The following is a 24,589-nucleotide window of genomic DNA, read 5'->3' as shown; positions in this document are numbered from 1 at the left end:
ATGTTTGTTCCCCCCAACATTGCTTAAATACATTCTCCAATTGATCTCAGCTGTGCAGTTAATTAACATCAAGAAGACCTTTGAGTTAAGGTCAACTCCTGATTATTATGTTCTTTTTTAAAAGCAATAATATAGATCTTGCTTTTCTCCTGTACGTTTTTTTTCCCCTTCAAATTCCCAGCTAGGCCTTTTGAAATCAGCCAAATTTGATTAGGTGCACGAAAGAAGTTAAAAAAAAATATGTTTGCAAGCATCTCCCATACTGAGCTGCAGATGGCTATAGTTGAATATAGATAGCATGGGTGGATGGAGAGCTGTAATCACGACTATTGACCTTGTAAAAATAATAGCAGTTAGCAATAGCAATAGCAGTTGGACTTATATACCGCTTCATAGGGCTTTCAGCCCTCTCTAAGCGGTTTACAGAGTCAGCATATTGCCCCCACAGTCTGGGTCCTCATTTCACCCACCTCGGAAGGATGGAAGGCTGAGTCAACCTTGAGCCGGTGAGATTAGAACCGCTGAACTGCAGATAACAGTCAGCTGAAGTGGCCTGCAGTGCTGCACCCTAACCACCCTAATGCTTTAGGTGGACCTACTTTTAAGATTTGTCATTGGGATATCTTAAAAGTTGGAGCATTTCAATAATGTATTTGGTTTCCATGAGTTGATTTTTGTACTGTTGAGATCCTCCCCTCCCTCTCTCCCCCTCCCTCTTTCTCTCTCTTCCTTATTGAACTACTGTTGCAACTGCCATCAAGCCTTTGACCTCCTGTTAACGGGTTATGACTTAATTTTCACCCCTCCATAAAAGTAGGCAGATTAAACACGGGACTCATACAAAGAAGGATTAGGCCGTTACTATTTAGGAAGTGAGAGCTTTTTAAACTCCTCTACCTGTACATTCTGAGGTTTCATTCCAGTCTCCTTAGACATAAACTTGTATGGATGTTAATTTATCTTTGCAGTTGTTTGCAAAACCTCTCCTTAAGCCAACCACTGTTTTATTGCTTCACTGACAAACTGTGCCAATACCTTCTCTGTTGTAACTTACACAGAGTTGTATGGACTTGCAGGAAGTGACTGGACACGTCTATTTCACCGGGTGGAGCCTCTCATTCTGCGTCTGGTTAAGAAAGCACGTAGATCAAGTATAGGAAGAATGTAGGGAACTTAAGGAAAATGCACAGTCCCTGGTCTTGTTTGCTTTCCACCCTATTCCGCTAAAAAGGCTTTGAGGATCACATTTTAAAGACATTTAATGAAAGGATTTCAAGTGGCAGCAAAAGGAAAAACATGGGGATACTATATTCACAGGTAAGTTACTCTGTAGCAATTTACTACTATTAAAATGGGCGTCAACAGTAGCTATTATGCACTGCAGCCAGTTTGATTTTGTTTTATCAAATTCAAGCAGTTTGATAAATTGTCAAGTCTAAGAAATTGCATCTCTGTGGGGAATCAGTTGCCAGTGGAATAATCAACAGTTTTCCATTAAAACATGGATCGAATTGAAGTTAGAAGAGGGAAATATTTGAAATTGGGTTGTGTGGCTTATGGAAATCAGAAAAAGTGGCTCATGAGACCTCTTGATCAGGGAGTTTGGAGCTGTTGGTTAAAGTTGTCAGTGGGAGATACAGCAATGAAAGTTCTATCAAGGGCTTGCTTGCTACCAATAAGAAAAAAGCAGATTTACCTTCTCCGTACCTGTATAGATTAGTGAATGTTCTAATGACAAATCTAGTCTTTTTTAGTAAAAGAAAGGGAATTAAAATAGAGCTAGATATTTAAAGCATATGCCAGTTCCTAACAGGACAAAACCTGTTCAAAGCACTCTTAACAGGAACAGCGTGTTGAATTTGAGTGAGCAAAGAAACATGTATAAACATAATAATGATATATCTTGCTTCATCACCCTAACTAAAGATTTCAGTTTACATTAGGAAGTATGAGCAGCATCTAAAACAGAAACTTAACTCCGTGATTATAGCTATATTGCCAAAACCTCTTCTAAGTTCCTATGTCTACATTTAATTCCAAACCTGATTATGTGCCATTTATTTTTTATGCATTCACTCTTATCAGCCACAATGATATATTTTCTTCCTGATCCTTCACGTTTTCCTATGGTGCACCCATTATTGCTTTAATGAGTCTTTCCTTATTTCCTTGTGAATGATTGTCCTCTTCTCTATCTTTCTACCTTTCCCAGAACTATAGACTTATCCAGAGTTACGTCTTTGCACAATACATTTCATATTAATATATATTTGCATACTTTGTGCCTGGTCATTTAAGTGAGGACTCTGATTATTCACTCCTATATTTGCTACAGCTATATTTATATAGCTATCCCTGATATTCCCCATAGTTTTCCTGGAGTCTTCTCCATTAATACAGTTCACAAGTATTCTTCCTTTTTTAAAATCCAACTTTCACTTCCACAAAGCCTTTATTTATTTTTTTCCCTTTAGTATATTTTATTTTCATTTTCATACACTCACATACAGTATTAAACAGTAATTGCATCAATTCCTCTTGTCGACAATGCCCCAGAAAATAAAAGCCCAATATACCTCTTCCATTCTCCATACACCTCTTTCTTCCACCACCCTCCAACTTTCTATCTTCCCTCCATTATCCCCCTCTACCCTACTTCCCCTCGCCCTCTACCACTCCTCTCTCCAGATCCGCTCCCCCCTTCCCTTTCGCCTTCCCCCCCACCCTCTCTCCCATCCCTCTCTACCCATCTTTCTTCTTTCCTACTCCTCCTCCCCTCGGTGTATTTCCATTATATGTTAATGTATTTGGCTTATCCTATTTTTAAAGAAAAATTAGAGAAAAACAGTATACATGTGAAGTCACATTGCATTGAGATCTAACACATCGTGTCTAGTCTTTATTGATTACATCAAATTGGCTTACAATTCCAAGCTTAAAGAATAGTAAACTGTATTACACCATAGTAAATAGTATTTTGGGATTTTCTACATTACAAATCAGGGAATTGGTGGCTCGGTGGCTAAGATGCTGAGCTTGTTGATCAGAAAGGTTGGCAGTTCGGCGGTTTGAATCCCTAGCACCACGTAATGGAGTGAGCTCCCATGACTTGTCCCAGCTTCTTTCAACCTAGCAGTTTGAAAGCGTGTAAAAATGCAAGTAGAAAAATAGGAACCACCTTTGGTGGGAAGATAACAGCGTTCCGTGCTCCTTCGGCGTTTAGACGTGCCGGCCAGATGGCTACAGCGATGTCTTCAGACAGCACTGGCTCTTCAGCTTTGAAACAGAGATGAGCACTGCCTCCTAGAGTCAGGAATGACTAGCACATATGTGCAAGGGGAAACATTATATTCTCCTTTAGTATGTGGCAATGATCTTGGGAGACACGAGGAAAAGCCACTGCCTGATAAATTAAATTTTAGTCTAAAAGTGGAGGTATGGTAAAAGAATCTCAGAAGGAACAATCCATAATTTTTGGGAAAGTAAAAAAGAGGGATGGAAGATGTGCTTTCAGACTTGCAAGATTCTGCTAATGCATTTTTACGATAAAGTTAAGCTAAAATTCCTGGCTGTGCTTTTTGCCTTGATTATCTCACAAGGTTAACAGATACAACTCTCTGTCGTTGTTCAAGAAAAAAATTAATTTTGCATTTAAAAACTTATGAAAACTCTGTAGCTAGGGGAGAAGATCCCTCTTTTTCAAAAGTAATGAGGAAAAAATGCAATTTGGATTCTGAACCCTCTTATCTATAAACACACAGAGATTGGTAGTATACACATATCCAGTTGAACTGCATTCCATTTCAGAAACGATTTGGATTTCTGAATCCTTCACCTGGGTTATTGCGGCTCTTGTTCATCCGCTGTCTTGAAATGCAAAATGAAGACAGGCGGTGATACCAAAGCACAATCCATGCTGATGAAACACTTGTATATAAAACATTCCCAGATAAAAGAGAAAGTCAGGATGATATAAAGATAAAGGTAAAAGATTCTGCTCGCACATATGTGCCAGTCGTTCCTGACTCTGAGGGGTAGGTACTCATCTCCGTTTCAAAGCCGAAGAGCCAACACTGTCCGTAGATGTGTCCGTGGTCATGTGGAGAAAGAAAAGAAGAAAACTGAGATTCAAGTTCTTCATCCTCGGGGGGATCTTATAATTGCTGGCATTACGGCTGAACTGAAAGTTATTATGACAATTGGCTTGAATTTGAATAACTCATAGAGTCAAACTGCTCTGTTCGAGAATTCCCTTCATGTAGTTTCCTCTTTTCTTTCTCTCACAAAGATGGATAGTCCATTTTGGACTGAAATTACGCAATTCCTGAAACCTACCGTATTTTTTGGAGTATAAGACGCACCTTTCCTCCCCAGCCCAAAAAAAGAGGGTGAAAATCTGGGTGCGTCTTATACACTGAATACAGCATTTTTTGCCTCCTGAAACCCCGTCCTCTCCACTAAAATGTCCGTGCAAAGCCTTTAGGAGGCTTGTAGAGTACTCCTGGGGGCTGGGGAGGCAAAAACAAGCAAAAAATGTGCCGTTTTTTGCTTGTTTTTGCCCCCACCCACCCACCCGGAGGAGCACTCTACAAGCCTCCTAAAAGCTAGGCCCTTTACTTGGCAAAAAACGGGGCCTTTTTTGCTTGTTTTTTCCCCAGCTCCCAAGAGGACGAGGTGGCGCAGTGGTTAAATGCAGCACTGCAGGCTACTTCAGCTGTCTGCAGTTCGGCTGTTCAAATCTCACCGGCTCAGGGTTGACTCAGCCTTCCATCCTTCTGAGGTGGGTGAAATGAGGACCCGGATTGTTGTTGGGGGCAATATGCTGACTCTGTAAACCGCTTAGAGAGGGCTGAAAGCCCTATGAAGCGGTATATAAGTCTAACTGCTATTGCTATTGCTAGCACTTTGCAAGTCTCTCAAACTCTCGGCATGCTCCGTAATTTCATCAAAAAAAATGAGGCATGAGAGGGTTTGGGAGACTGCAAAAACTGTTTGTTTTTTTTTAATGTACCTCTTCAAAATCTTGGTGCATCTTATACTCCGAAAACTACGGTAAGTTTTATAGCCTTGGAGAGGAGAAGGTCGGATGGTCGTTTACCTTTTGATTGGTTAGGATAAAACAACAACAGTTCTCACCTATTTTACAGCCTTTTTCACCAGCCTTTTGTTAAGCAGTTTGCATTCCTTAAAGAGGTGCCAATTTGGATTCATTAACATTAGAAGTCAGGGATCTCTGCATGGCACAGCCGATTAGATTTATAAATCTTTGAAACAACAGTCTAACTGTTTAACTGTTTATTTCATTTGTATGCCGCCCTTTTCCCCCGAGGGGGACTCAGGGCGGCTCACAGCTCAAAACAAGGGAAGGGGGAATACAAACAATTAGACAACAACACAAAACAATACATAATTTAAAAGCACAACAACCATACCATTCGAGACAGGGGCAACAGCTCTTTAGCCCCAGGCCTGTCGGAACAGCCAGGTTTTAAGGGCTTTGCGGAAGGCCTGGAGGGTGGTGAGGGTGCGAATCTCCACGGGGAGCTTGTTCCAAAGGGCTGGAGCAGCCACAGAGAAGGCTCTCCTCCAGGTGGTAGCCAGTCAGCACTGGCCGGCGGATGGAATTCGGAGGAGGCCTAATCTGTGGGATCTAATCGGTCTGGTGGAGGTGATTCGCGGCAGGCGGTTTCTCAAGTACCCAGGTTCAACACCATGAAGGGCTTTATAAGTGACGACACACATATTATAAGAAAACACATATTACAAAACATATGTAACATATTACAAAAATTAAAAGGGACATTAAATAAAGTATCCAAAAAAAAAACCCAATTGATATTTACAATAAAATTTTAAAAATTATATTGAAATTAACAACCAAATTAATCCTGTATTTTATTCTATTCAAGCCAGGCCGGCTTGCTGGAAAAGCTAACTTTTTAGGGCGCGTCAGAAGGACCGGAGGACGGGGATTATACGAAGCTCCGGGGGCAGTTCATTCCAGAGGGAAGGCGCTCCCACAGAGAAGGCTCTCCCCCCTGGGGGTCGCTAGCCGACACTGTCTGGCCGACGGCACCCTGAGGAGGCCAACTCTGTGGGATCGCACTGGATGGTGGGAGACTACCGGTGGCAGTAGGTGGTCTCGCAGGTACCCTGGGCCTAAGCCACGGAGCGCTTTGAAGGTCATAATTAGTACCTTGAATCACACCCGGAAGACAACTGGCAACCAGTGCATGCTTCCTAAAAGGAGTGTAACATGGGAGCACCTAGATGCCCCCATGATAACCCACACGGCTGCATTCTGGACCAGCTGAAGCTTCCGGGTGCTCTTCAAGGGGAGCCCCATGTAGAGAGCATTGCAGTAGTCCAGGCGAGAAAGGACAAGGGCATGAGTTTTTAGTTTAGTTTAGTTTTCACTTTATTTGTATGCTGCCCTTTTCCCTGGGGGGACTCAGGGCGGCTCACAGTTCGAAGGGGGGGGGGGAGGACAAACAATTTACAACATAAAGACACAACATCATTTAAGAACTCAACAGTCATACAATTCGAGTAGGGGTTAGAGTCTTTAACCCCAGGCCTGCCGGGATAGCCAGATCTTAAGGGCGGTGCAGAAGGTCTGGAGGGTGGTGAGGGTCCGGATCTCCACGGGGAGTTCGTTCCAGAGGGTCGGAGCAGCCACCGAGAAGGCCCTCCTCCGGGTAGTTGCCAGTCTACACTGGCTGGCTGATGGAATTCGGAGGAAGCCTAATCTATGCGATCTTATCGGTCTAGTGGAGGTAATTGGCAGTAGGCGGTCTCTCAAGTAGTGACTGTGCATAGAGCATCCCGATCCAGAAAGGGGCGCAACTGACGTGTCAGGTGAACCTGGTAAAAGCCCCCCCCCCCCCGGGTCACGGCCATCAGGTAGCAATAGCAATAGCAATAGCAGTAGACTTATATACCGCTTCATAGGCCTTTCAGGCCTCTCTAAGCAGTTTACAGAGAGTCAGCATATTGCCGCCAACAATCTGGGTCCTCATTTTACCCACCTCGGAAGGATGGAAGGCTGAGTCAACCCTGAGCCAGTGAGATTTGAACCGCTGAACTGCTGATCTAGCAGTAGCCTGCAGTGCTGCGTTTAACCACTGCGCCACCTTGGCTCTTCTAAACACCTTGGTGTTCTTCTAAACTAAGTTGTGTAGCCAGGAGGACTCCCAGGAAGTTGTCATAGCTGGACCTGGAGCTGATGATAGAATAGGGTACCCCCTGCAAACCCCAAGAAGACAGTCATCTCCACGAAGCTCTCCTTTGTGGTGGGACCTATCAGTTGTACAGTTTGCAATAGTAGTTCTTTCCCAAATGACTCAAGAATTCTTATTCTGAGAATGGATGCTAAAGCATGAAGATCTCGCTGTATCCTGCCCATTGGGCTTTACAGTGGGGGGGAAAATGATTCAGGAAAAAAACATGAGTGATTGGTAACTCAGCAGTCCTTGAAGCTGTCACACCAGTAATTTTAGATTAATGGTTAATGTATTGGCACCACTTTGTGGATTTAATGTGGAACTGCAGCCTTAGTGCAATACTTACTCAAGGGGTCCCTGAATTGCACACTTTTTAAAAACTATTTTACTTTACTTTAGCATGTATATTAATTTCTTCATCACACATTTGTATCCAGGGTGATCCCTATAGGCATTAATTCTCCTGTGATCTTTCCAAAAGGCCTATGAAGCGGTATATAAGTCTACTGCTATTGCTATTGCTATATATTGCTATTGCTCACCAGGTGCCTGTGCTGATTTAATTTGATTTTAAAATAAAACAAAACGATGAAATAGAAAACGGCATGTTGATAACATGATAACCTTATTTCCAAGACAGCGTTTGTATACCAGCAAAGACCCAAGAGCCATTCTTTGGAAATAAAAAAACAGGGATGTTTGCAGTTTATTTATTTATTTTTATTTTTTTGTTTCACCAAGAATTTGTATTTTAGGCTTGACGAGGGGTGTTAGATTTTAAAGTAATATGATCGCACATGTATACTGTCTTCTCTTATTTTTCTCTTTAAAACTAAGATATGTTAAGTATATTGATATGGAAGCATAAATACCATCAACATAGAATGGAGTTTGCTCAGAAGCTGAAATACACCAAGGAGAGGAAGAGTGGGAAACAGAGGAGAGAAGAAAGATAGGAAGAGATGGATAGGAGAGAGGAAGAGTGGGAAACAGAGGAGAGAAGAAAGATGGGAAGAGAGGGATAGGAGAGAGGAAGAGTGGGAAACAGAGGAGAGAAGAAAGATGGGAAGAGAGGGATAGGAGAGAGGAAGAGTGGGAAACAGAGGAGAGAAGAAAGATAGGAAGAGATGGATAGGAGAGAGGAAGAGTGGGAAACAGAGGAGAGAAGAAAGATGGGAAGAGAGGGATAGGAGAGAGGAAGAGTGGGAACCAGAGGAGAGAAGAAAGATGGGAAGAGAGGGATAGGAGAGAGGAAGAGTGGGAAACAGAGGAGAGAAGAAAGATGGGAAGAGAGGGATAGGAGAGAGGAAGAGTGGGAACCAGAGGAGAGAAGAAAGATGGGAAGAGAGGGATAGGAGAGAGGAAGAGTGGGAAACAGAGGAGAGAAGAAAGATGGGAAGAGAGGGATAGGAGAGAGGATAAAGGGGGAAGATGAGGAGGATAAGGAGGAGTGGAATGAAGAGAGAGGAGAAGGAGAAAGGAAGGGGAAGTAGAGTAGAAAAGGATGATGGAGGGAAGAAAGGAGGTAGGAGAGAGGTAGAAGAAAGAGGTGTATGGAGAGCAGAAGAGCTAATAATGGGTTTTTATCTTTCTGGGCGTTGATGACAAGAGGAACTGATGTAATTACTACTTAATACAATAGGATATTGGCTATGTAATAGTATGCATGTGATTATATGTTATGAAAATGGAAAATAAAAAAGGATATTTAAAAAAAGAAAAAAGAAATAAGTATGTGTGTGCTACAATTCAAAATGGTGGACGAATGTGATGAAGTAAAGGTTCCCCTCGCACATACGGGCTAGTCGTTCCTGACTCTAGGGGGCAGTGCTCATCTCAATTTCAAAGCCGAAGAGCCAGCGCTGTCCGAAGACGTCTCCATGGTCATGTGTCTGGCATGACTAAACGCCGAAGGTGCATAAAACACTTGTTACCTTCCCACCAAAGGTGGTTCCTATTTTTCTACTTGCATTTTTACGTGCTTTCGAACTGCTAGGTTGGCAGAAGCTGGGACAAGTAACAGGAGCTCACTCCGTTACGCGGCACTAGGGATTCGAACCGCCGAACTGCCGACCTTTCTGATCAACAAGCTCAGCGTCTGAGCCACAACCCATCATATATTTATCGTTTTGTCTTAAATCAAAAGTTGTTGAAACTCAGGCAGAGGAAGAATGGGAGGGAATGTAAGAGTAGGAAAGAGGGGATGAATGGGAAGAAGAGGGGAAGGGTAAAGGGGAGGAAGGGGAAGGAGAGAAGGGAAAGGAGAGGAGGAAGGAAGGAAGGAGAGAAGAAAGAGAAGAAAGGGGGGTAGGAAGGAGGGAGGGAAGGAGGGAGGGAAGGAAGGAGGGAAGGAAGGAGAGAAGGAGAGAAGAAAGGAGGGAAGGAAGGAGGGAATGTAGGAGAGAAGGAAGGGGGAAGGAAGGAGGAAAGGAAGGAGGGAAGGAAGGAGGGAAGGAGAGAAGGAGGGAAGGGGAAGGAGGGAGGGAAGGAAGGAGAGTAGGAGAGAAGAAACGAGGGAAGGAAAGAGGGGGGAGGGAAGAAGAAGTAGGACCGTTGTAAGATAAGATGGATCTATGGGATGTTAAAAAAAGCAATCTTCAAATATATTGTCAACTGTAGGGAAAAATTGTTATAAATACATATTATTAATAACAGTTATGAGATCATATAATTGTGAATGTATATATGAAATTGATAAAATAAAAATAAAATAAAAACGTTGTTGAAACTCCTTACTGAGATTCTCCTGCCTTTCTCTCTTTCCTTCCCTCAGCCCATTTGCCAGGCCGCTTATAATAACGACTTAAATGAACTTCAGCTCCTATTGGAAGAAGACAGAAATAATCTGAATATCCAGGACTATTTTAGTGGAGACACGGCGTTAATCTGTGCATGCAAAAAGGGGCACAACAGAATCGTCAGTTACCTTCTGAAAATGAACGCTGATGTGAACATTAAAAATAAGGTGAGAGCAGCTACTGCAATTGTACCTCGTCTTAGGTTGCTAAAACCAGGACTGATGTCGAAAGAGAATAGAGGAAGGATATGCTAGCTGAGGAATTCTGGGAGTTGAAATTCACACATCTTATTGTTGTTAGGTTTGAAAACACTGCTTTAAAATCACCTCTAAGCGGAATAGGAGACAGGGAAAGGCAGAATGTAAGAGTAGAAAAGAGGGGAGGAATGGGAAGAAGAGGGGAAGGGTAAAGGGGAGGAAGGGGAAGGAGAGAAGGGAAAGGAGAGGAGGAAGGAAGGAGAGAAGAAAGAGAAGAAAGGGGGGTAGGAAGGAGGGAGGGAAGCAAGGAGGGAAGGAAGGAGGGAAGGAAGGAGAGAAGAAAGGAGGGAAGGAAGGAGGGAAGGAAGGAGGGAAGGAAGGAGAGAAGGAGAGAAGAAAGGAGGGAAGGAAGGAGGGAATGTAGGAGAGAAGGAAGGGGGAAGGAAGGAGGAAAGGAGGGGGAAAAGGAAGGAGAGAAGGAGAAAAGAAAGGAGGGAAGGAAGGAGGGAAGGAGAGAAGGAGGGAAGGGGAAGGAGGGAGGGAAGGAATGAGGGAAGGAAGGGGAGTAGGAGAGAAGAAACGAGGGAAGGAAAGAGGGAAGGAGGGAAGAAGAAGTAGGACCGTTGTAAGATAAGATGGATCTATGGGATGTTAAAAAAGCAATCTTCAAGTATATTGTCAACTGTAGGGAAAAATTGTTATAAATACATATTATTAATAACAGTTATGAGATCATATACTTGTGAATGTATATATGAAATTGATAAAATAAAATAAAAATTATTAAAAAAAATAAAAAAATAAAATCACCTCTAAGCAGTGGTGGGATTCTGCCAGTTCGCACCACTTCAGAAGAACGTACTGTGAACTTTCTGAGCAGTTTGATGAACTGATTGTTGGAAGAAATCATTAGGGCAGGGAACCGATTGTTAAATTATTTGAACCCCACCACTGCCTCTAAGCTTTGGGGGCATGTAGATTTTCTTTCTTGAGTTCTGAAAGGTGAGACAGAAAATCCAGACACAGGCAAAACAAGGAGACATAACTAACGTGTCAGGGTTCCAAATAGCACCCCAAAGTAAATCAGACTCTGAGGCAAAGTATTGCTCAAGGTTCTAATTTATTAAGAGAGCCATGTTGACACATCTGGGAAAACCCAAATCTGAAGGCTTCCTGGTTTTCCCCACCCCCCCAGTTGAAAGTTCAAGATCTTGCCCCTACACCCATGAGTCCATCCCATGGTCCAATCTTCCACTGCCATGCTGGTAGTTTCACCCATCCAGTTCCGGTCAGGTGCAGAGGTGCAGAGAGAAAGGATGACCTTGGTTTTCTGGAAAGAATTTTGTTATGGCTACATAGCATCAAACTCCGTACAATCTCCTCTCCCATTTTCCCACAATAGAAAATGCATAGTAGAGTAATAGAAAGTGTAGCAGGCCAAAGATCCAAAAGAAAAGATGGCTGCATACCTGACGTAATTTTTATGGTAACCCGTATCTTGGTTTGTAGATAAGATATGAAAAGAAAAGATCATTTGTTGAATTTTAAGAGATGGCTACTAAAATTTTATACGTTGTGAGGGAAAATCTTTTCTTTGCTGTATTCTTATTTTTTCTTCCTTTTCTACTTTCTGCACTTTCTATTTTTTTCCTTTTCGTTCTTTTTAGTCTGTAGTATTTTTCTATTGTAATTATAATTTCTAATAACAGTTAAAAATATCTAGATTTGTACATGTAATGTACGTGAAGCTTGCAACAACCACAACCAAAAGAATAACGTTTCAATTATCCAATTGTGGCTTTCCAGCTTGATTTTTTTAAAATTACGGTTTGATGCACAGTCAGCCAGAAGTTTAATCTGCATTTGGCCTTTTTTGTCCATCTGCTGAGCCTTTCCCAAGGACCTGAGATCGTTGCTTAATAATATTAAAAGCATCATTGTAGGATGTCAGTGGTTCTGAGTAATGCTGCCTTTTGCAATTGACTGGTGGTGATTTTTCTCAATGTTGATGGTGTTTTTGTGTGGTGCTCCAGCTGTTTTGGAATTGCAGCCGAAAGTACCTATTATTATTGCTATTATCCATTATTATTATGGATGGTTGCACAGTTAGCCAGATGTTTAGACTGGATGTGGGATTTTATACGTCTGCTGGGTTCTCCCTAGGGATCTAGGATAAGTTGATATCGTTTGATGGTGTTTAAGATATTATCGCAGGATTATAAACTGTTCCAATTATAGCTGGCCTTTGCAATTGACCGCTGGTGATTTTGTCAATGTCAGTGGTGTTCAAGATGTTGCTCAAGCAGATGTTTTTTTTTTAATTGTGCCACAGGTGCCTATGACTATTGGTTTGGTTTGCTATAGTCATTCTATTTCTATTTGCAAGTCTTTGTATTTTGTTTTAGTCTGGCGTAGTTATCCTCTTTAAGAGTGCTACATCTAGGTGATAAGTATATCCCCAAATATTTAACCTTACTTGCATTTTGAATCTGCAACGTTTCTGACAGCTTTTCCTTTTGTCCTGGGGGAGTCGCCAGCCGACATTGGCTGGCAGATGGAATCCGGAGAAGGCCTCGTCTGTGCGATCGAATCGGTTGATGTAATATTTGTACTATGTTGAGAAATAAATCCCATGGATGTGGAGTAACCATGGGAAAATCTTGGCTCTGGTGACTTGTTGGGGTTTAAGCTTTGTAGGATCTAAGCGTGAAATGCTAATCTGCAAGGAGAAGGCATTCTTCAGAGCTCCTGAGCTCAAATCACTTGAGGCTTTATAGATAATAAGAACTACTTAAAGAAATCAAAATTGCTGCAAGGTGGTTTCTATGGGGACCAATTTGCTGCAACACTGTGTACCAGCTGAAGTTCCGAAAACACATAAGGGAAGCCCTATGTAGAACATAGTAGAGAAATAAAACTTGGAAGTAAAAGTATTCTTGATTCTGCAGAATCAAGTGATTTCTTTCTTGGTTATTAAGTGAAGCAGCCCTGATATCAGTTCTCCGAACTACTCAAAATTTCCGCTACCGGTTCTCCAGAACTGGTCAGAACCTGCTGAATGCCACCTCTGTTTAAGAACGTTTTGTGCTTTCTTAAGGCAGCAGGAGCTATGAAGCTCTTCCAAAGAGGCAATTCAATGGTCCTCTGGGCAATGACGTTAAACCTCTGGAGCTCTGTCCCATCTGCCACTGTGCAATTAGCAAACCATACACAAGTGCAGTAAGTTAAAATACTCTCTATGGTGCAGCGGTAGAAGGTCACCAGGATAAAAAATAAATAAGTGAATTTATTTCACTTATAGCAATAGCAGTTAGACTTATATACTGCTTCATAGGGCTTTCAGCCCTCTCTAAGCGGTTTACAGAATCAGCATATTGCCCCCAACAACAATCCGGGTCCTCATTTTACCCACCTCGGAAGGATGGAAGGCTGAGTCAACCTTGAGCCGGTGAGATTAGAACCGCTGAATTGCAGATAACAGTCAGCTGAAGTGGCCTGCAGTACTGCACCCTAACCACTGCACCACCTCGGCTCTTATCTGAGGGGATGGGCTGTTAAGAAATATCATATGAATATGAATATGAACATATGAATACATGAATGAATGAATGAATGAATGAATTGGCTTTCTAGAGCCAATTTATTGCGCCTCATCCAGTCTATTATTTTAAAATGGGGATTTTTGAGTCACATTATTTCCTGATGATTCTGGGAAAGAGATATTGCTTTGAATGTTATCAGAGCACTCAGTGTAAACTTCTGATGCTATCTCCAGCAGTTTCATATATACTTCAAAATATTTCAAAATATCAGGAAGAAAATAACTGCCAGGCCTGTCTTGGCTTGGATATTCAGGGGAAGAAAGACCCTCGACTCCATTTTTAATGAAAGGAGTAATTTTTACTGAAGACAAGGGGTTTCAATGTAGCAAAGCCAGATCTGAGGATTTCCTGCACAACCCAGGGGATTTTCCCCTTCTCCCAGACTCTCTCCCCTTGGTCATCTTGGCCGTATCTAATAAGAGTCCAATTAGGTGTTTTTGTTATAGCCCAGCAACAGCCTGTGCTGCGTTCTAATTGGTCGGGCGAAGCACAGCCTGTGATTGGTGGTTGTAATGACAGTTAAATGACAGTTGGTACCTGAGAGTATAAATACTGTGACAGTTGTAACACATTCTGAATCGCTTGCAACCTACTAATAAACATCTTACTCTCTGATTCCATGGCTCTTGCTTCGTTCCCTCACACAACACAAACATATACAACAGTTTTGGTATCAGTTCCATATTTTGCACGCCTTTGAACGGGCATTTTGCTTTCCCAGGCATGTGTCCTTGGATCTGTCAATTGTTGTTTCCAGATACCGTCTCTAGATCTTGTCATTTCCCCCCTCCCTACCTTCCCATTCCTCCTCGCCACATTTTATGGCAGGCTGCCATCGAAGCGAAGCGAAGCTGGGCTGAAGCAGTTTGATGCCAGATCTGACAAAAGCTGCTAGGCGGGCCAACATAATCATACTCCTTCTTTCTCTCTCTCTCTCTCCAAATGAGCATCATACATCAAGATGATTAAGGCAAGCTGAACCTCATTCCTGCTAAAACCTGATTCCATCTAGCGCTGCCTGAAACTAAGTAGACACCACCTTTGATTGCTTTGAAAACATGGAACTTTAGAAGCTCAACATTATTTAAGAGATTAAGTGAGGACTTCTTGAAGATGGCTTTAAAAAGGATGAAACCTCCCTTCCCTAGAGGAGATATTAATAATGTTTCTCAGGCCAACTCCCAGAGCTTTCTGGTAAATAGATACAAGCCACGTGAGGCCAGGATCAATACAATATGTGTGTTGTGACCCACCAGCGGCCAGTCGAGCTATAGCAATAGCAATTAGACTTATATACCGCTTCATAGGGCTTTCAGCCCTCTCTAAGCGGTTTACAGAGTCAGCATATCGCCCCCACAGTCGGGGTCCTCATTTCACCCACCTCGGAAGGATGGAAGGCTGAGTCAACCTTGAGCCGGTGAGATTAGAAGCGCCGAACTGCAGATCACAGTCAGCTGAAGTGGCCTGCAGTACTGCACCCTAACCACTGCGCCACCTCGGCTCCTCTCTGCTGGAGCGGGCAGCAGATTCGGACAGTGAGGAGGTTGGGGAGGAACATGGGCGGGGGGAGGAGTCTGGGGAAGGCTCTGATGAGGATTCTGTGTCAGCAGCAGAGAGGGGGCTGCCTTCAGAGTCAAACATCAGTGAGGCAGACAAACAGCTGGAGCCTGTTCCCAGTGTGCGCATGTGCAGAATTGCCAGACGAAGAGAACAGCTAAAGAACAAGGGTCGACTTGGGAGTAAGGCCTCAGGTGGACGGTGAACGGCCCCTCCCAGAGGAAATAAAAGAGGAGCGAAGGGGGAGTGGAGATTGCAGGAGACAATCAGTTCGCTTAATTGGTTCGTGACTCTCCGAGACTCCTTGCCAAGTTTTGCAGATATCGGCCTAGCAGCTCTCCAAGCCAGATACGTTCTGTGACTATAAATCCTCCCTTGAAAGACTTAGCTGGATGTGAATGAGCAGAATTCACAGTAAATCAATAAAAGAGTTTTTTGTGGGGACATGGAGTTTGCTCCATGGTCAGAACAATGTGGTAGATTTCACTTCTCTGAATAAATTATCCAGGTCCTCAAAGCCAGATAAGTTCTGTGGCTATAAATCCTCCCTTGAAAGACTTAGCTGGATGTGAATGAGCAGAATTCACAGTAAATCAATAAAAAAGTTTTTTGTGGGGACATGGAGTTTGCTCCGTGGTCAGAACAATGTGGTAGATTTTACTTCTCTGAATAAATTATCCAGGTCCTCAAAGCCAGATAAGTTCTGTGACTATAAATCCTCCCTTGAAAGACTTAGCTGGATGTGAATGAGCAGAATTCACAGTAAATCAATAAAAGAGTTTTTTGTTGGGACATGGAGTTTGCTCCATGGTCAGAACAATGTGGTAGATTTTACTTCTCTGAATAAATTATCCAGGTCCTCAAAGCCAGATAAGTTCTGTGACTATAAATCCTCCCTTGAAAGACTTAGCTGGATGTGAATGAGCAGAATTCACAGTAAATCAATAAAAGAGTTTTTTGTTGGGACATGGAGTTTGCTCCATGGTCAGAACAATGTGGTAGATTTTACTTCTCTGAATAAATTATCCAGGTCCTCAAAAACATGTAGATTTTAATGTATACATTATTCATGTAGGAATTAGGAAAAAAGAAGAAGGCTGCAGGTGGGTCTATGAGAATTCGCCACTGTCAATTCACCATGGCCAACTTGCCATGGCCAACTTGCTGCAGGACAACTTGCCGTGGCCATTTTGCCATAGGACAATTCAGTGTGGGACAAGAGTTACCCTCATATCAAAGAAATGGTGGAATAGAATAAAAAAAGAATGTAAAAAGAGGGACAGAATGAAATGTGAATGGCAAAAATTTATATAATTTTTATTTTAAACAGTTAAATAGAATTGTTCAATTGTCCCGCAACAAGTTGGCCCATGGTGAGTTGTCCCAGAGCGAGTTGGCCATGATGAGTTGGCTGCAGATAGTTGGCCATGATGAGTTGGCCATGATGAGTTGGCCATGATGAGTTGGCCATAATTAGTTGGCCATGATGAGTTGGCCATGATGAGTTGGCCATGATGAGTTGTCCTGCAATGAGTTGGCCATGATGAGTTGGCCATGATGAGTTGGCCATGATGAGTTGGCCATGATGAGTTGGCCATGATGAGTTGGCCATGATGAGTTGGCCATGATGAGTTGGCCATGATGAGTTGTCCTGCAATGAGTTGGCCATAATGAGTTGGCCATAATGAGTTGGCCATGATGAGTTGGCCATAATGAGTTGGCCATGATGAGTTGGCCGTAGCAAGTTGACTGTGCCAAGTTGTCTCATTCCCACCGCAGGCTGATAACAATTCAGGGAAATTCTAGTCTTTCCTCGATTCCTTATTTCTTATTATTATTATCCCAACCAGGCCCTTCTTTCTTTCCTTTTAACTGAGGGTAACTCTCCTGGAACCGAGAATATCCCCAGGGTAATTTCTGCAGTGGGAAAGCATCAAAAACATTTCCAAACTGACATCAAACAAATCATAAATAATTTATGGTAGATGGAATGAGAAACTGCCTTCAAACTCTTTCCTTTCTCTCTAGGAAGAAAGAACCTGTTTGCACTATGCAGTCAAAAAACGATTTGGCTTCCTTGATTATTTGCTCATCATACTTTTAATGCCTGTTATGCTGCTAGGATATCTTCTCATGGTAAGTTCTAGGTCAAACAAGTATCGAATGATGCCTACAGTTATATCCGTGTGCCCTGTTCTTTCTACCACCTAATCATGGTTGTTGAAGTTACATGTTTTAGATTTGGATTCAACTTAGCAAGGAGTTTTGGTCTCTGAGGGTACCATAATTCCCTTTCCTGACTCAAAGAGGTAACTGTGATTTATCTCCATGAAGCATTTCATATCGTTTCCATGTGAAAATTAGTCCTTACACAATACAGTCAGTCCTCAACTTACCACCACCACCGAGCACCACAATTTCTGTTGCTAAGCAAGATAGTTCTTAAATGAATGTCGCCCCATTGTACAACCTTTCCTGCAGAGCCAAGGTGGCGCAGTGGTTAGACTGCAGTACTGCAGCCACTTCAGCTGACTGCTAAGCTGCAGTTCGGCGGTTCAAATCTCACCGGCTCAATAGCAATAGCAATAGCAGTAGACTTATATACCGCTTCATAGGCCTTTCAGGCCTCTCTAAGCAGTTTACAGAGAGTCAGCATATTGTCCCCAACAATCTGGGTCCTCATTTTACCCACCTCGGAAGGATGGAAGGCTGAGTCAACCCTGAGCCGGTGAGATTTGAACCGCTGAACTGCTGATCTAGCAGTAGCCTGCAGTGCTGCATTTAACCACTGCGCCACCTTGGCTCAAGGTTGACTCAGCCTTCCATCCTTCCGAGGTGGGTAAAATGAGGACCCAGACTGTGGGGGCGATATATGCTGACTCTGTAAACCGCTTAGAGAGGGCTGAAAGCCCTATGAAGTGGTATATAAGTCTAACTGCTATTGCTATTGCTAGTTGTTAAGTTAGTAACACAACTGCTAAATGAATCTGGCTTCCCCATTGACTTTGCTTGTCAGACATTTGTAAAAGATGATTACATGACTCCTGGGCACTGCAATCATCATAAGTGTGAGTCAGTATGTCTGAATTTCATTCATGTGGCCATAGAGATGCTGCAAAGGTCATAAGTGTGAAAAACAGTCACTTTTTTCAGTGCTGCTGTAACTTTGAACACACTGTTGTAAGTTGAGGACTACCGGTACTGAAAAATTATATGATAGCGTTGAAAAAGTAAAGAACAGATGGGAACAGACCAGGCTTTTTTGTGATGTTTTTGAGGCTTTTGGGGGCCATTTTTGAGGGTTTTTCGACCACTTTTTAAGGCTTTTTTGAGGCGTTTTTCGAGCCATTTTTGAAGCTTTTCTGAGGCTGTTTTTTTTTTCCAAAAAAAAAAGAAGCCAAAAATGGAGCTTGGGAGCCCTTTCCCACTTTCAGAGGGCTCCAGCCACCACAGCAGAGGTGGGTTCCTACCAGTTCGCACCTATTCAGTAGAACCGGTTCGTCAAATCTACCGGACCGGTTAGAAGAGGTTCCACCAGTGGACCCGGGAAGCAGGCCACACCTACAGAAGAGGTTCCAAAAATTTTTGAAATCCATCACTGCTGAAGGGTTAGGGGTGCAAGGATCTTGTAACTTGACAGCTTTAAGACTTGCACGCTTCTATGCCAGAGTTCCTGAGCCAACACGACTGGAGGAGGAATTCTGGGAGTTGAAGTCCACAAGTCTTAAAGCTGTCAGGTTTGAAGACCCCTAGTTTTTTTTTCTAAAGGGTTAGGGGTGCAACCATCTTGTAACTTGACAGCTTTAAGACTTGCATGCTTCAATGCCAAAGTTTCTGAATAGCTACTTGGACCAACCTAAGTACTAATTCATAATTTCATATCCGGTCACATGGGTGGCAAGCCACTCCCACAAAGGAGGCCACACCCACAGAGTAGGTTCCAACAATTTTTGAAACCCACCACTGCACCACAGGCACTCCCGACATGAGTAACATTGATCTGGCCATGACCCCCTGGTCCCCCCCAAAATCAAACACAAACATGATGTGGTCCTCAATGAAATCGAGTTTGACACCCTTGACCAAGATGTCCTCAGCTGGACTTGGATAAATGTATAAGAGAAGGTCTTTATTAGCTGACTGCTTGATATGACAATGTTACCCATTTCCCAATAATGTTCCATTTTTTTGCCTTTCTCACCCCTAAAATTTGCTAAACAGGTTTCTAAGAGTAAGCAGAATGAACACCTCATCAAGATGCTGCTTAGAGCTGGCGCATATGTTAACGCTCAAGATGATGTAAGTGCATCTATTCATATACTCGAACTGTATCTAGATTATAGTTTGGGAGGTAGCTGGTAAATAGATACAAGCCACATGAGGCAAGGATCAATACAATATGTGTGTTGTGACCCACCAGTGGCCAGTGGAGCTATAGCAATAGCAATAGCAGTTAGACTTATATACCGCTTCATAGGGCTTTCAGCCCTCTCTAAGCGGTTTACAGAGTCAGCATATTGCCCCCAATAATCCGGGTCCTCATTTCACCCACCTCGGAAGGATGGAAGGCTGAGTCAACCTTGAGCCGGTGAGATTAGAACCGCTGAACTGCAGATAACAGTCAGCTGAAATGGCCTGCAGTACTGCACCCTAACCACTGTGCCACCTTGGCTCCTCTCTGCTGGAGCTGGCAGCAGATTCGGACAGTGAGGAGGTTGGGGAGGAACATGGGTGGGGGAAGGAGTCTGGGGAAGGCTCTGATGAGGATCTGGGTCCTCATTTCACCCACCTCAGAAGGATGGAAGGCTGAGTCAACCTTGAGCCGGTGAGATTAGAACCGCTGAACTGCAGATAACCGTCAGCTTGCCTACAACTCAAGAATGGACATTGAAAGTTACAAACCTAGCCGAGATGGCTAAAATATCGGCATATCTTAAAGACCATTCAAATGAGAGATATAAACGAGGCTGGAAAAAATGGATTGACTATATACAAAACAAATACGGGACTAAGAAATTACAGATAGCCTATGCTTAAGATTAGGAATAATCTAAACTGCTTAAAGTTAGTGCAACAGGAAGAAGCTGAGTTTAATGCAGAGATGTTATTAACCTCTTTTTTTATTTCTTTTGTCTTAATATATTTTAGACTGTATTTGTTAAAAACCTATACCGTGTACGGGCTCTGGGAAGTCGGGGTGGGGGGAGGGAGGTGGGGCGTTAGGGGGGAGGGGGGAGGGAGGATATATAGTATGTGTTAGATTTTAAAGTAACGTGACTGCACTTGTATACTGTTGCTCTTTAATTTCACTGTAAAAATAGGACAAGCTGAATATATTAATAGATAGTAGAAATACACCGAAGGGAGGAGTAAAAGGATAGAAGAAAGAGGGTAGAGAGGGTGGGAGGGAGGGTGAGAAGGAAGGGAGGGAGTGTACTGGGAGAGAGGAGTGGTAGAGGGGGAGAGGAAGTAGGGTAGAGGGGAATGATGGAGGGAAGAAGGAAAGTTGGAGGGGGGGGGGCAAAAGAAAGGGTGTATGGAGGGTCGAAGAGGTTCATTGGGTTTCTATTTTGGGGGGTATTGTTGACAAGAGGAATGGCTATGTTTATTGTTCAATGTTATATGGCCCCGGCTATGCACAGTATATATGTGACTGTACAAAATGAAAATGGAAAATAAAAACACATTTATTTGCAAAAAACAGTCAGCTGAAGTGGCCTGCAGTACTGCACCCTAACCACTGCACCACCTCAGCTCTTCATCCAACTAAAAATGGATGAAACAATAGACCAAAAGTATAAATACATGATAATTCAAGAGCTTGTGTGAAAGAGCTCCTTTTTTAAATTTTATACCTACTGAGAAGGATATTAGGGTAAGGGTACAACTTATTCCTGAAGAATATGTATTATATTTTTCCCCTAGTCAGGACGGACTTCTCTCCACTACGCTTGTGAAATGAAGAACCAGTCCATCATTCCATTATTAGTTGAAGCAGGTGCTGATGTTTCCATAAAGGACAAGGTATGAAAAAGTAGTCTTATTACAATTTTGATCTCTAGCTCATCCTCTGTGATTTGGACTATTCCTCTACTAAGAAAGAGGAATCTATTTTTTATTTTAGAAAAGAAAAATATATAAATGGGGTTCTTTTTTAATGGAGCAGTACGTTGGCTCAACGGTTAAGATGCTGGACTTCTCAGCTGGAATGCGGACAGACAGGGTTGAAGACTTGAGAGCTATGTGAGCTTTCATTGACATCACTGTCAGCCTCTGCTTTGCTGCTGCTTCGGCTGCCATGAAACGGGGAGGGAGGGTATGGTATTTGGGAGGGGTTACTAATTGTGCTGGAGGAAGGTTCTGGAGTTCTGCTGCCTGTCGGGCTACGCATGTGGAGGAGGTTCCCGCCAAGACTAACGGCACCGACATTCCATCTTAGTGATGCCTTTTGAAGTTATCTCACACCTGACACTTCGGAGAATTATGATTGGACTGTAACTGTGATGCCAAGGGGTGGGGAATGGGTTATTCTATATATCAATCGCTTTCGCGCCTAAATAATCAGTCTTCGCTTCGCTACGCCTTTAATCATTTATAATTAGTAAAAGTACACTTGATTTCTACCTATGGAGTCTCGTGGTCTTCTTTCCTAATTACCAAATGAAGAGGTGCTGACAATCACCTCAGCTCCTGCCAACTTAGCAGTTCTAAAGCATGCAAATGCGAGTGGATAAATAGGTACCACTTTAGTGGGAAAGGTTTTTCTGTTCTGTTCTTTCCTGCAGGCCTCACGATGACAGAAGAATCTCTCAGACAATGCGGGATCCCTACACTGAGAATTAGAGATAACACAATTATGCAAACACAATGGAGGTGGTTGTGTGATTAACAACAGATCCCACTTCTCCCACAACCTGCCCCTGTCCTCCCCATCTTTAATTGGATCATAGTGTTTGGCTTGTTTTAACTTATTTGTGTTTTATTATGTTTATATTTATCATTCATGATTATAAGCTGCCCAGTTTCCTTGTGATTAGATAGGCGGAGAAAGAAAGGAAGGAAGGAAGGAAGGAAGGAAGGAAGGAAGGAAGGAAGGAAGGAAGGAAGGAAGGAAGGAAGGAAGGAAGATTGATTATTACTTCCTCCCAGAACTTGCAACATTTGCTTCAAAAGGATATTATCCAAAACAAAACCATTCTGCTTAAGTTACAATGAAATGTTGGCAATAGCACTCTTTCAAATATCTAAAGTTGGCCAAGTAAGATATCTGTGGAGATTCTCAGTCATCCAGGTCATGGTTATCCCAAAGTTGCTTTTTCAAGAGGCAACTGAACTTTCTTTGAAGACATTTTGCTTCTCATCCAGCTCTGACTGGATGGTGGAGGATGGAAGGATGGAAAGACACTATCCTGTCAGAATTGAAGAAGCTTCTTGAAATGTCTTCAAAGAAAAACAAGAAAGTCCAGCTGCCTCTTGAAAAAGCACCTTTGGGTTGGCCAAGTTAGATTCTATCTATGTTGATGCTTTCTTCATTCATTATTTTCACCTTTGTTCATTTTATCTCTTTATTTCAGGATGGAGAGACTCCATTGGACATAGCAAGAAGATTAAAGTTCGTCAACATAGAACATACATTAAAGAAGGATTCTTAGATCATTACATCAGACATTGTTAGAAAAGCTCTGATTCATGGGGCCGATTCATTGCAATAAATGTAATTCCTTTTACAATTTCAAGTGACATCAAGCAGCCGATAAAAGAATAGACTGCATTAAATCCTGTTGCTGAGGTTTAATGGGTGATAAAATCAAAATGTGAGCACCAAAAGGTCATTTTTATTTTCATGATTGTTTTCTTACCAAAGTACAACATTTGTAAGAGTGTAAGTCAGCGTTTTCCAAACTTGGGAACTTTTAAGATGTGTAGACTTCAATTCCCACAATTCCCCAGCTAGTTGAAATTTACACAGTGGTTGTTAATTTGAAAACCATTAGTATAGTATAAGCCATATTATTTATTTCATTGGTATTAAAGTGTGCTATTTATATGTGGTGTAATCCAAAACAGATTTAGCAATAAAGATCTGTTGCAAGTTGACTTTTGGCTTGACAAAAGGTGTGTGTCTATTTTGTTCTGAATGTATGGAATAGTAATGGAACAAGGAACAAAGGTAGAAAAGGGAACAAGGGAATCAGCCATATTGGACTTAATTCTCACTAACAGAGAGAGGAAACTTGAGAGACCGCCTCCTGCCAATACTGCCAATTACCTCCACTAGACCGATACGATCGCATAGATTAGGCCTCCTCCGAATTCCATCATCTAGCCAGTGTAGACTGGCAACTACTCGGAGGAGAGCCTTCTCGGTGGCTGCTCTGACCCTCTGGAACGAACTCCCCGTGGAGATTCGTACCCTCACCACCCTCCAGTCCTTCCGCGCCACTCTAAAGATCTGGCTGTCCCGGCTGGCCTGGGGTTAAGATTCTAACCCCACTCAAATTGTGTGACTGTTGCGTTTTTAATAATGATGTATTGTCTGTATGTTAGAAATTGTTTGTCCTTCCCCCCTCTTTTTTTGAACTGTGAGCCGCCCTGAGTCCCCCCCAGGGAAAAGGGCGGCATACAAATAAAGGGAAATAAATGATAGAAGGTGTTGAAGCTACAGGAACCTTGGGGGCAAGCGATCATGCAATACTGGAATTCAACATTATGCAAACACAAGTAGTAAAACAAAGTCAAACTAGAGTCTTGGACTTTAAGAGAGCTAATTTCAATAAACTTAGAGAGAGCTTGGGAAGGATTCCATGAATAAGAATCCTCAAGGGGGGGAAAAAACGCAAGAGGCTTGAGAAATTTTGAAAAAATGAGATTATAAAAGCCCAGTCTAGCACAATACCAATGAAGAAGAAAAATAACAGCTGCCAAAAGAAACCAGCATGACTGCATAAAGAACTCTCTGACAAATTGAAAAACAAAAAGGATAAATATTAAAAGTGGAAAGAGGGGGACATAACTAAGGCAGATTATCATCAAATAGCTTATAGCAGGCTTATAGGGTCTTCTAATTCTCATCACTCCTCTCCTTCCACATGCGCAAACGAATGGTGAGAACAACTCCCGATTAACAGTCCTCCTGTACAGATTATTTCCCCCACCCAAATACCATGCCCTCCCTCCCCGTTTCAATGGCAGCCGAAAAACAAGCAGCAAAA

The 24,589-nt window shown here is 42.5% G+C and overlaps 1 protein-coding gene across 1 annotated transcript; it reads left to right on the top strand.

Moving 5' to 3' along the window:
* Window positions 1-1,003: 1,003 nt before the first annotated feature.
* ANKRD22 (ankyrin repeat domain 22) lies at window positions 1,004-23,128 on the top strand. The gene is made up of 6 exons (XM_087702689.1): window positions 1,004-1,317; window positions 9,997-10,188; window positions 17,406-17,513; window positions 19,599-19,676; window positions 21,303-21,401; window positions 22,952-23,128. The coding sequence occupies exons 1-6, from the start codon at window positions 1,297-1,299 to the stop codon at window positions 23,027-23,029; spliced, it is 576 nt and encodes a 191-aa protein (XP_087558815.1). The 5' UTR covers window positions 1,004-1,296; the 3' UTR covers window positions 23,030-23,128.
* The last annotated feature ends 1,461 nt before the right edge of the window (window positions 23,129-24,589 follow it).

Source organism: Thamnophis sirtalis, unplaced genomic scaffold, assembly GCF_051295495.1.
Source record: "Thamnophis sirtalis isolate CommonGarterSnake01/CBP01778 unplaced genomic scaffold, rThaSir2_p1.2 scaffold_15, whole genome shotgun sequence".
NCBI lineage: Eukaryota > Metazoa > Chordata > Lepidosauria > Squamata > Natricidae > Thamnophis > Thamnophis sirtalis.
The sequence above is the reverse complement of the archived record's forward strand: the minus strand, read 5'-3'. Positions and strand labels throughout refer to the sequence as shown.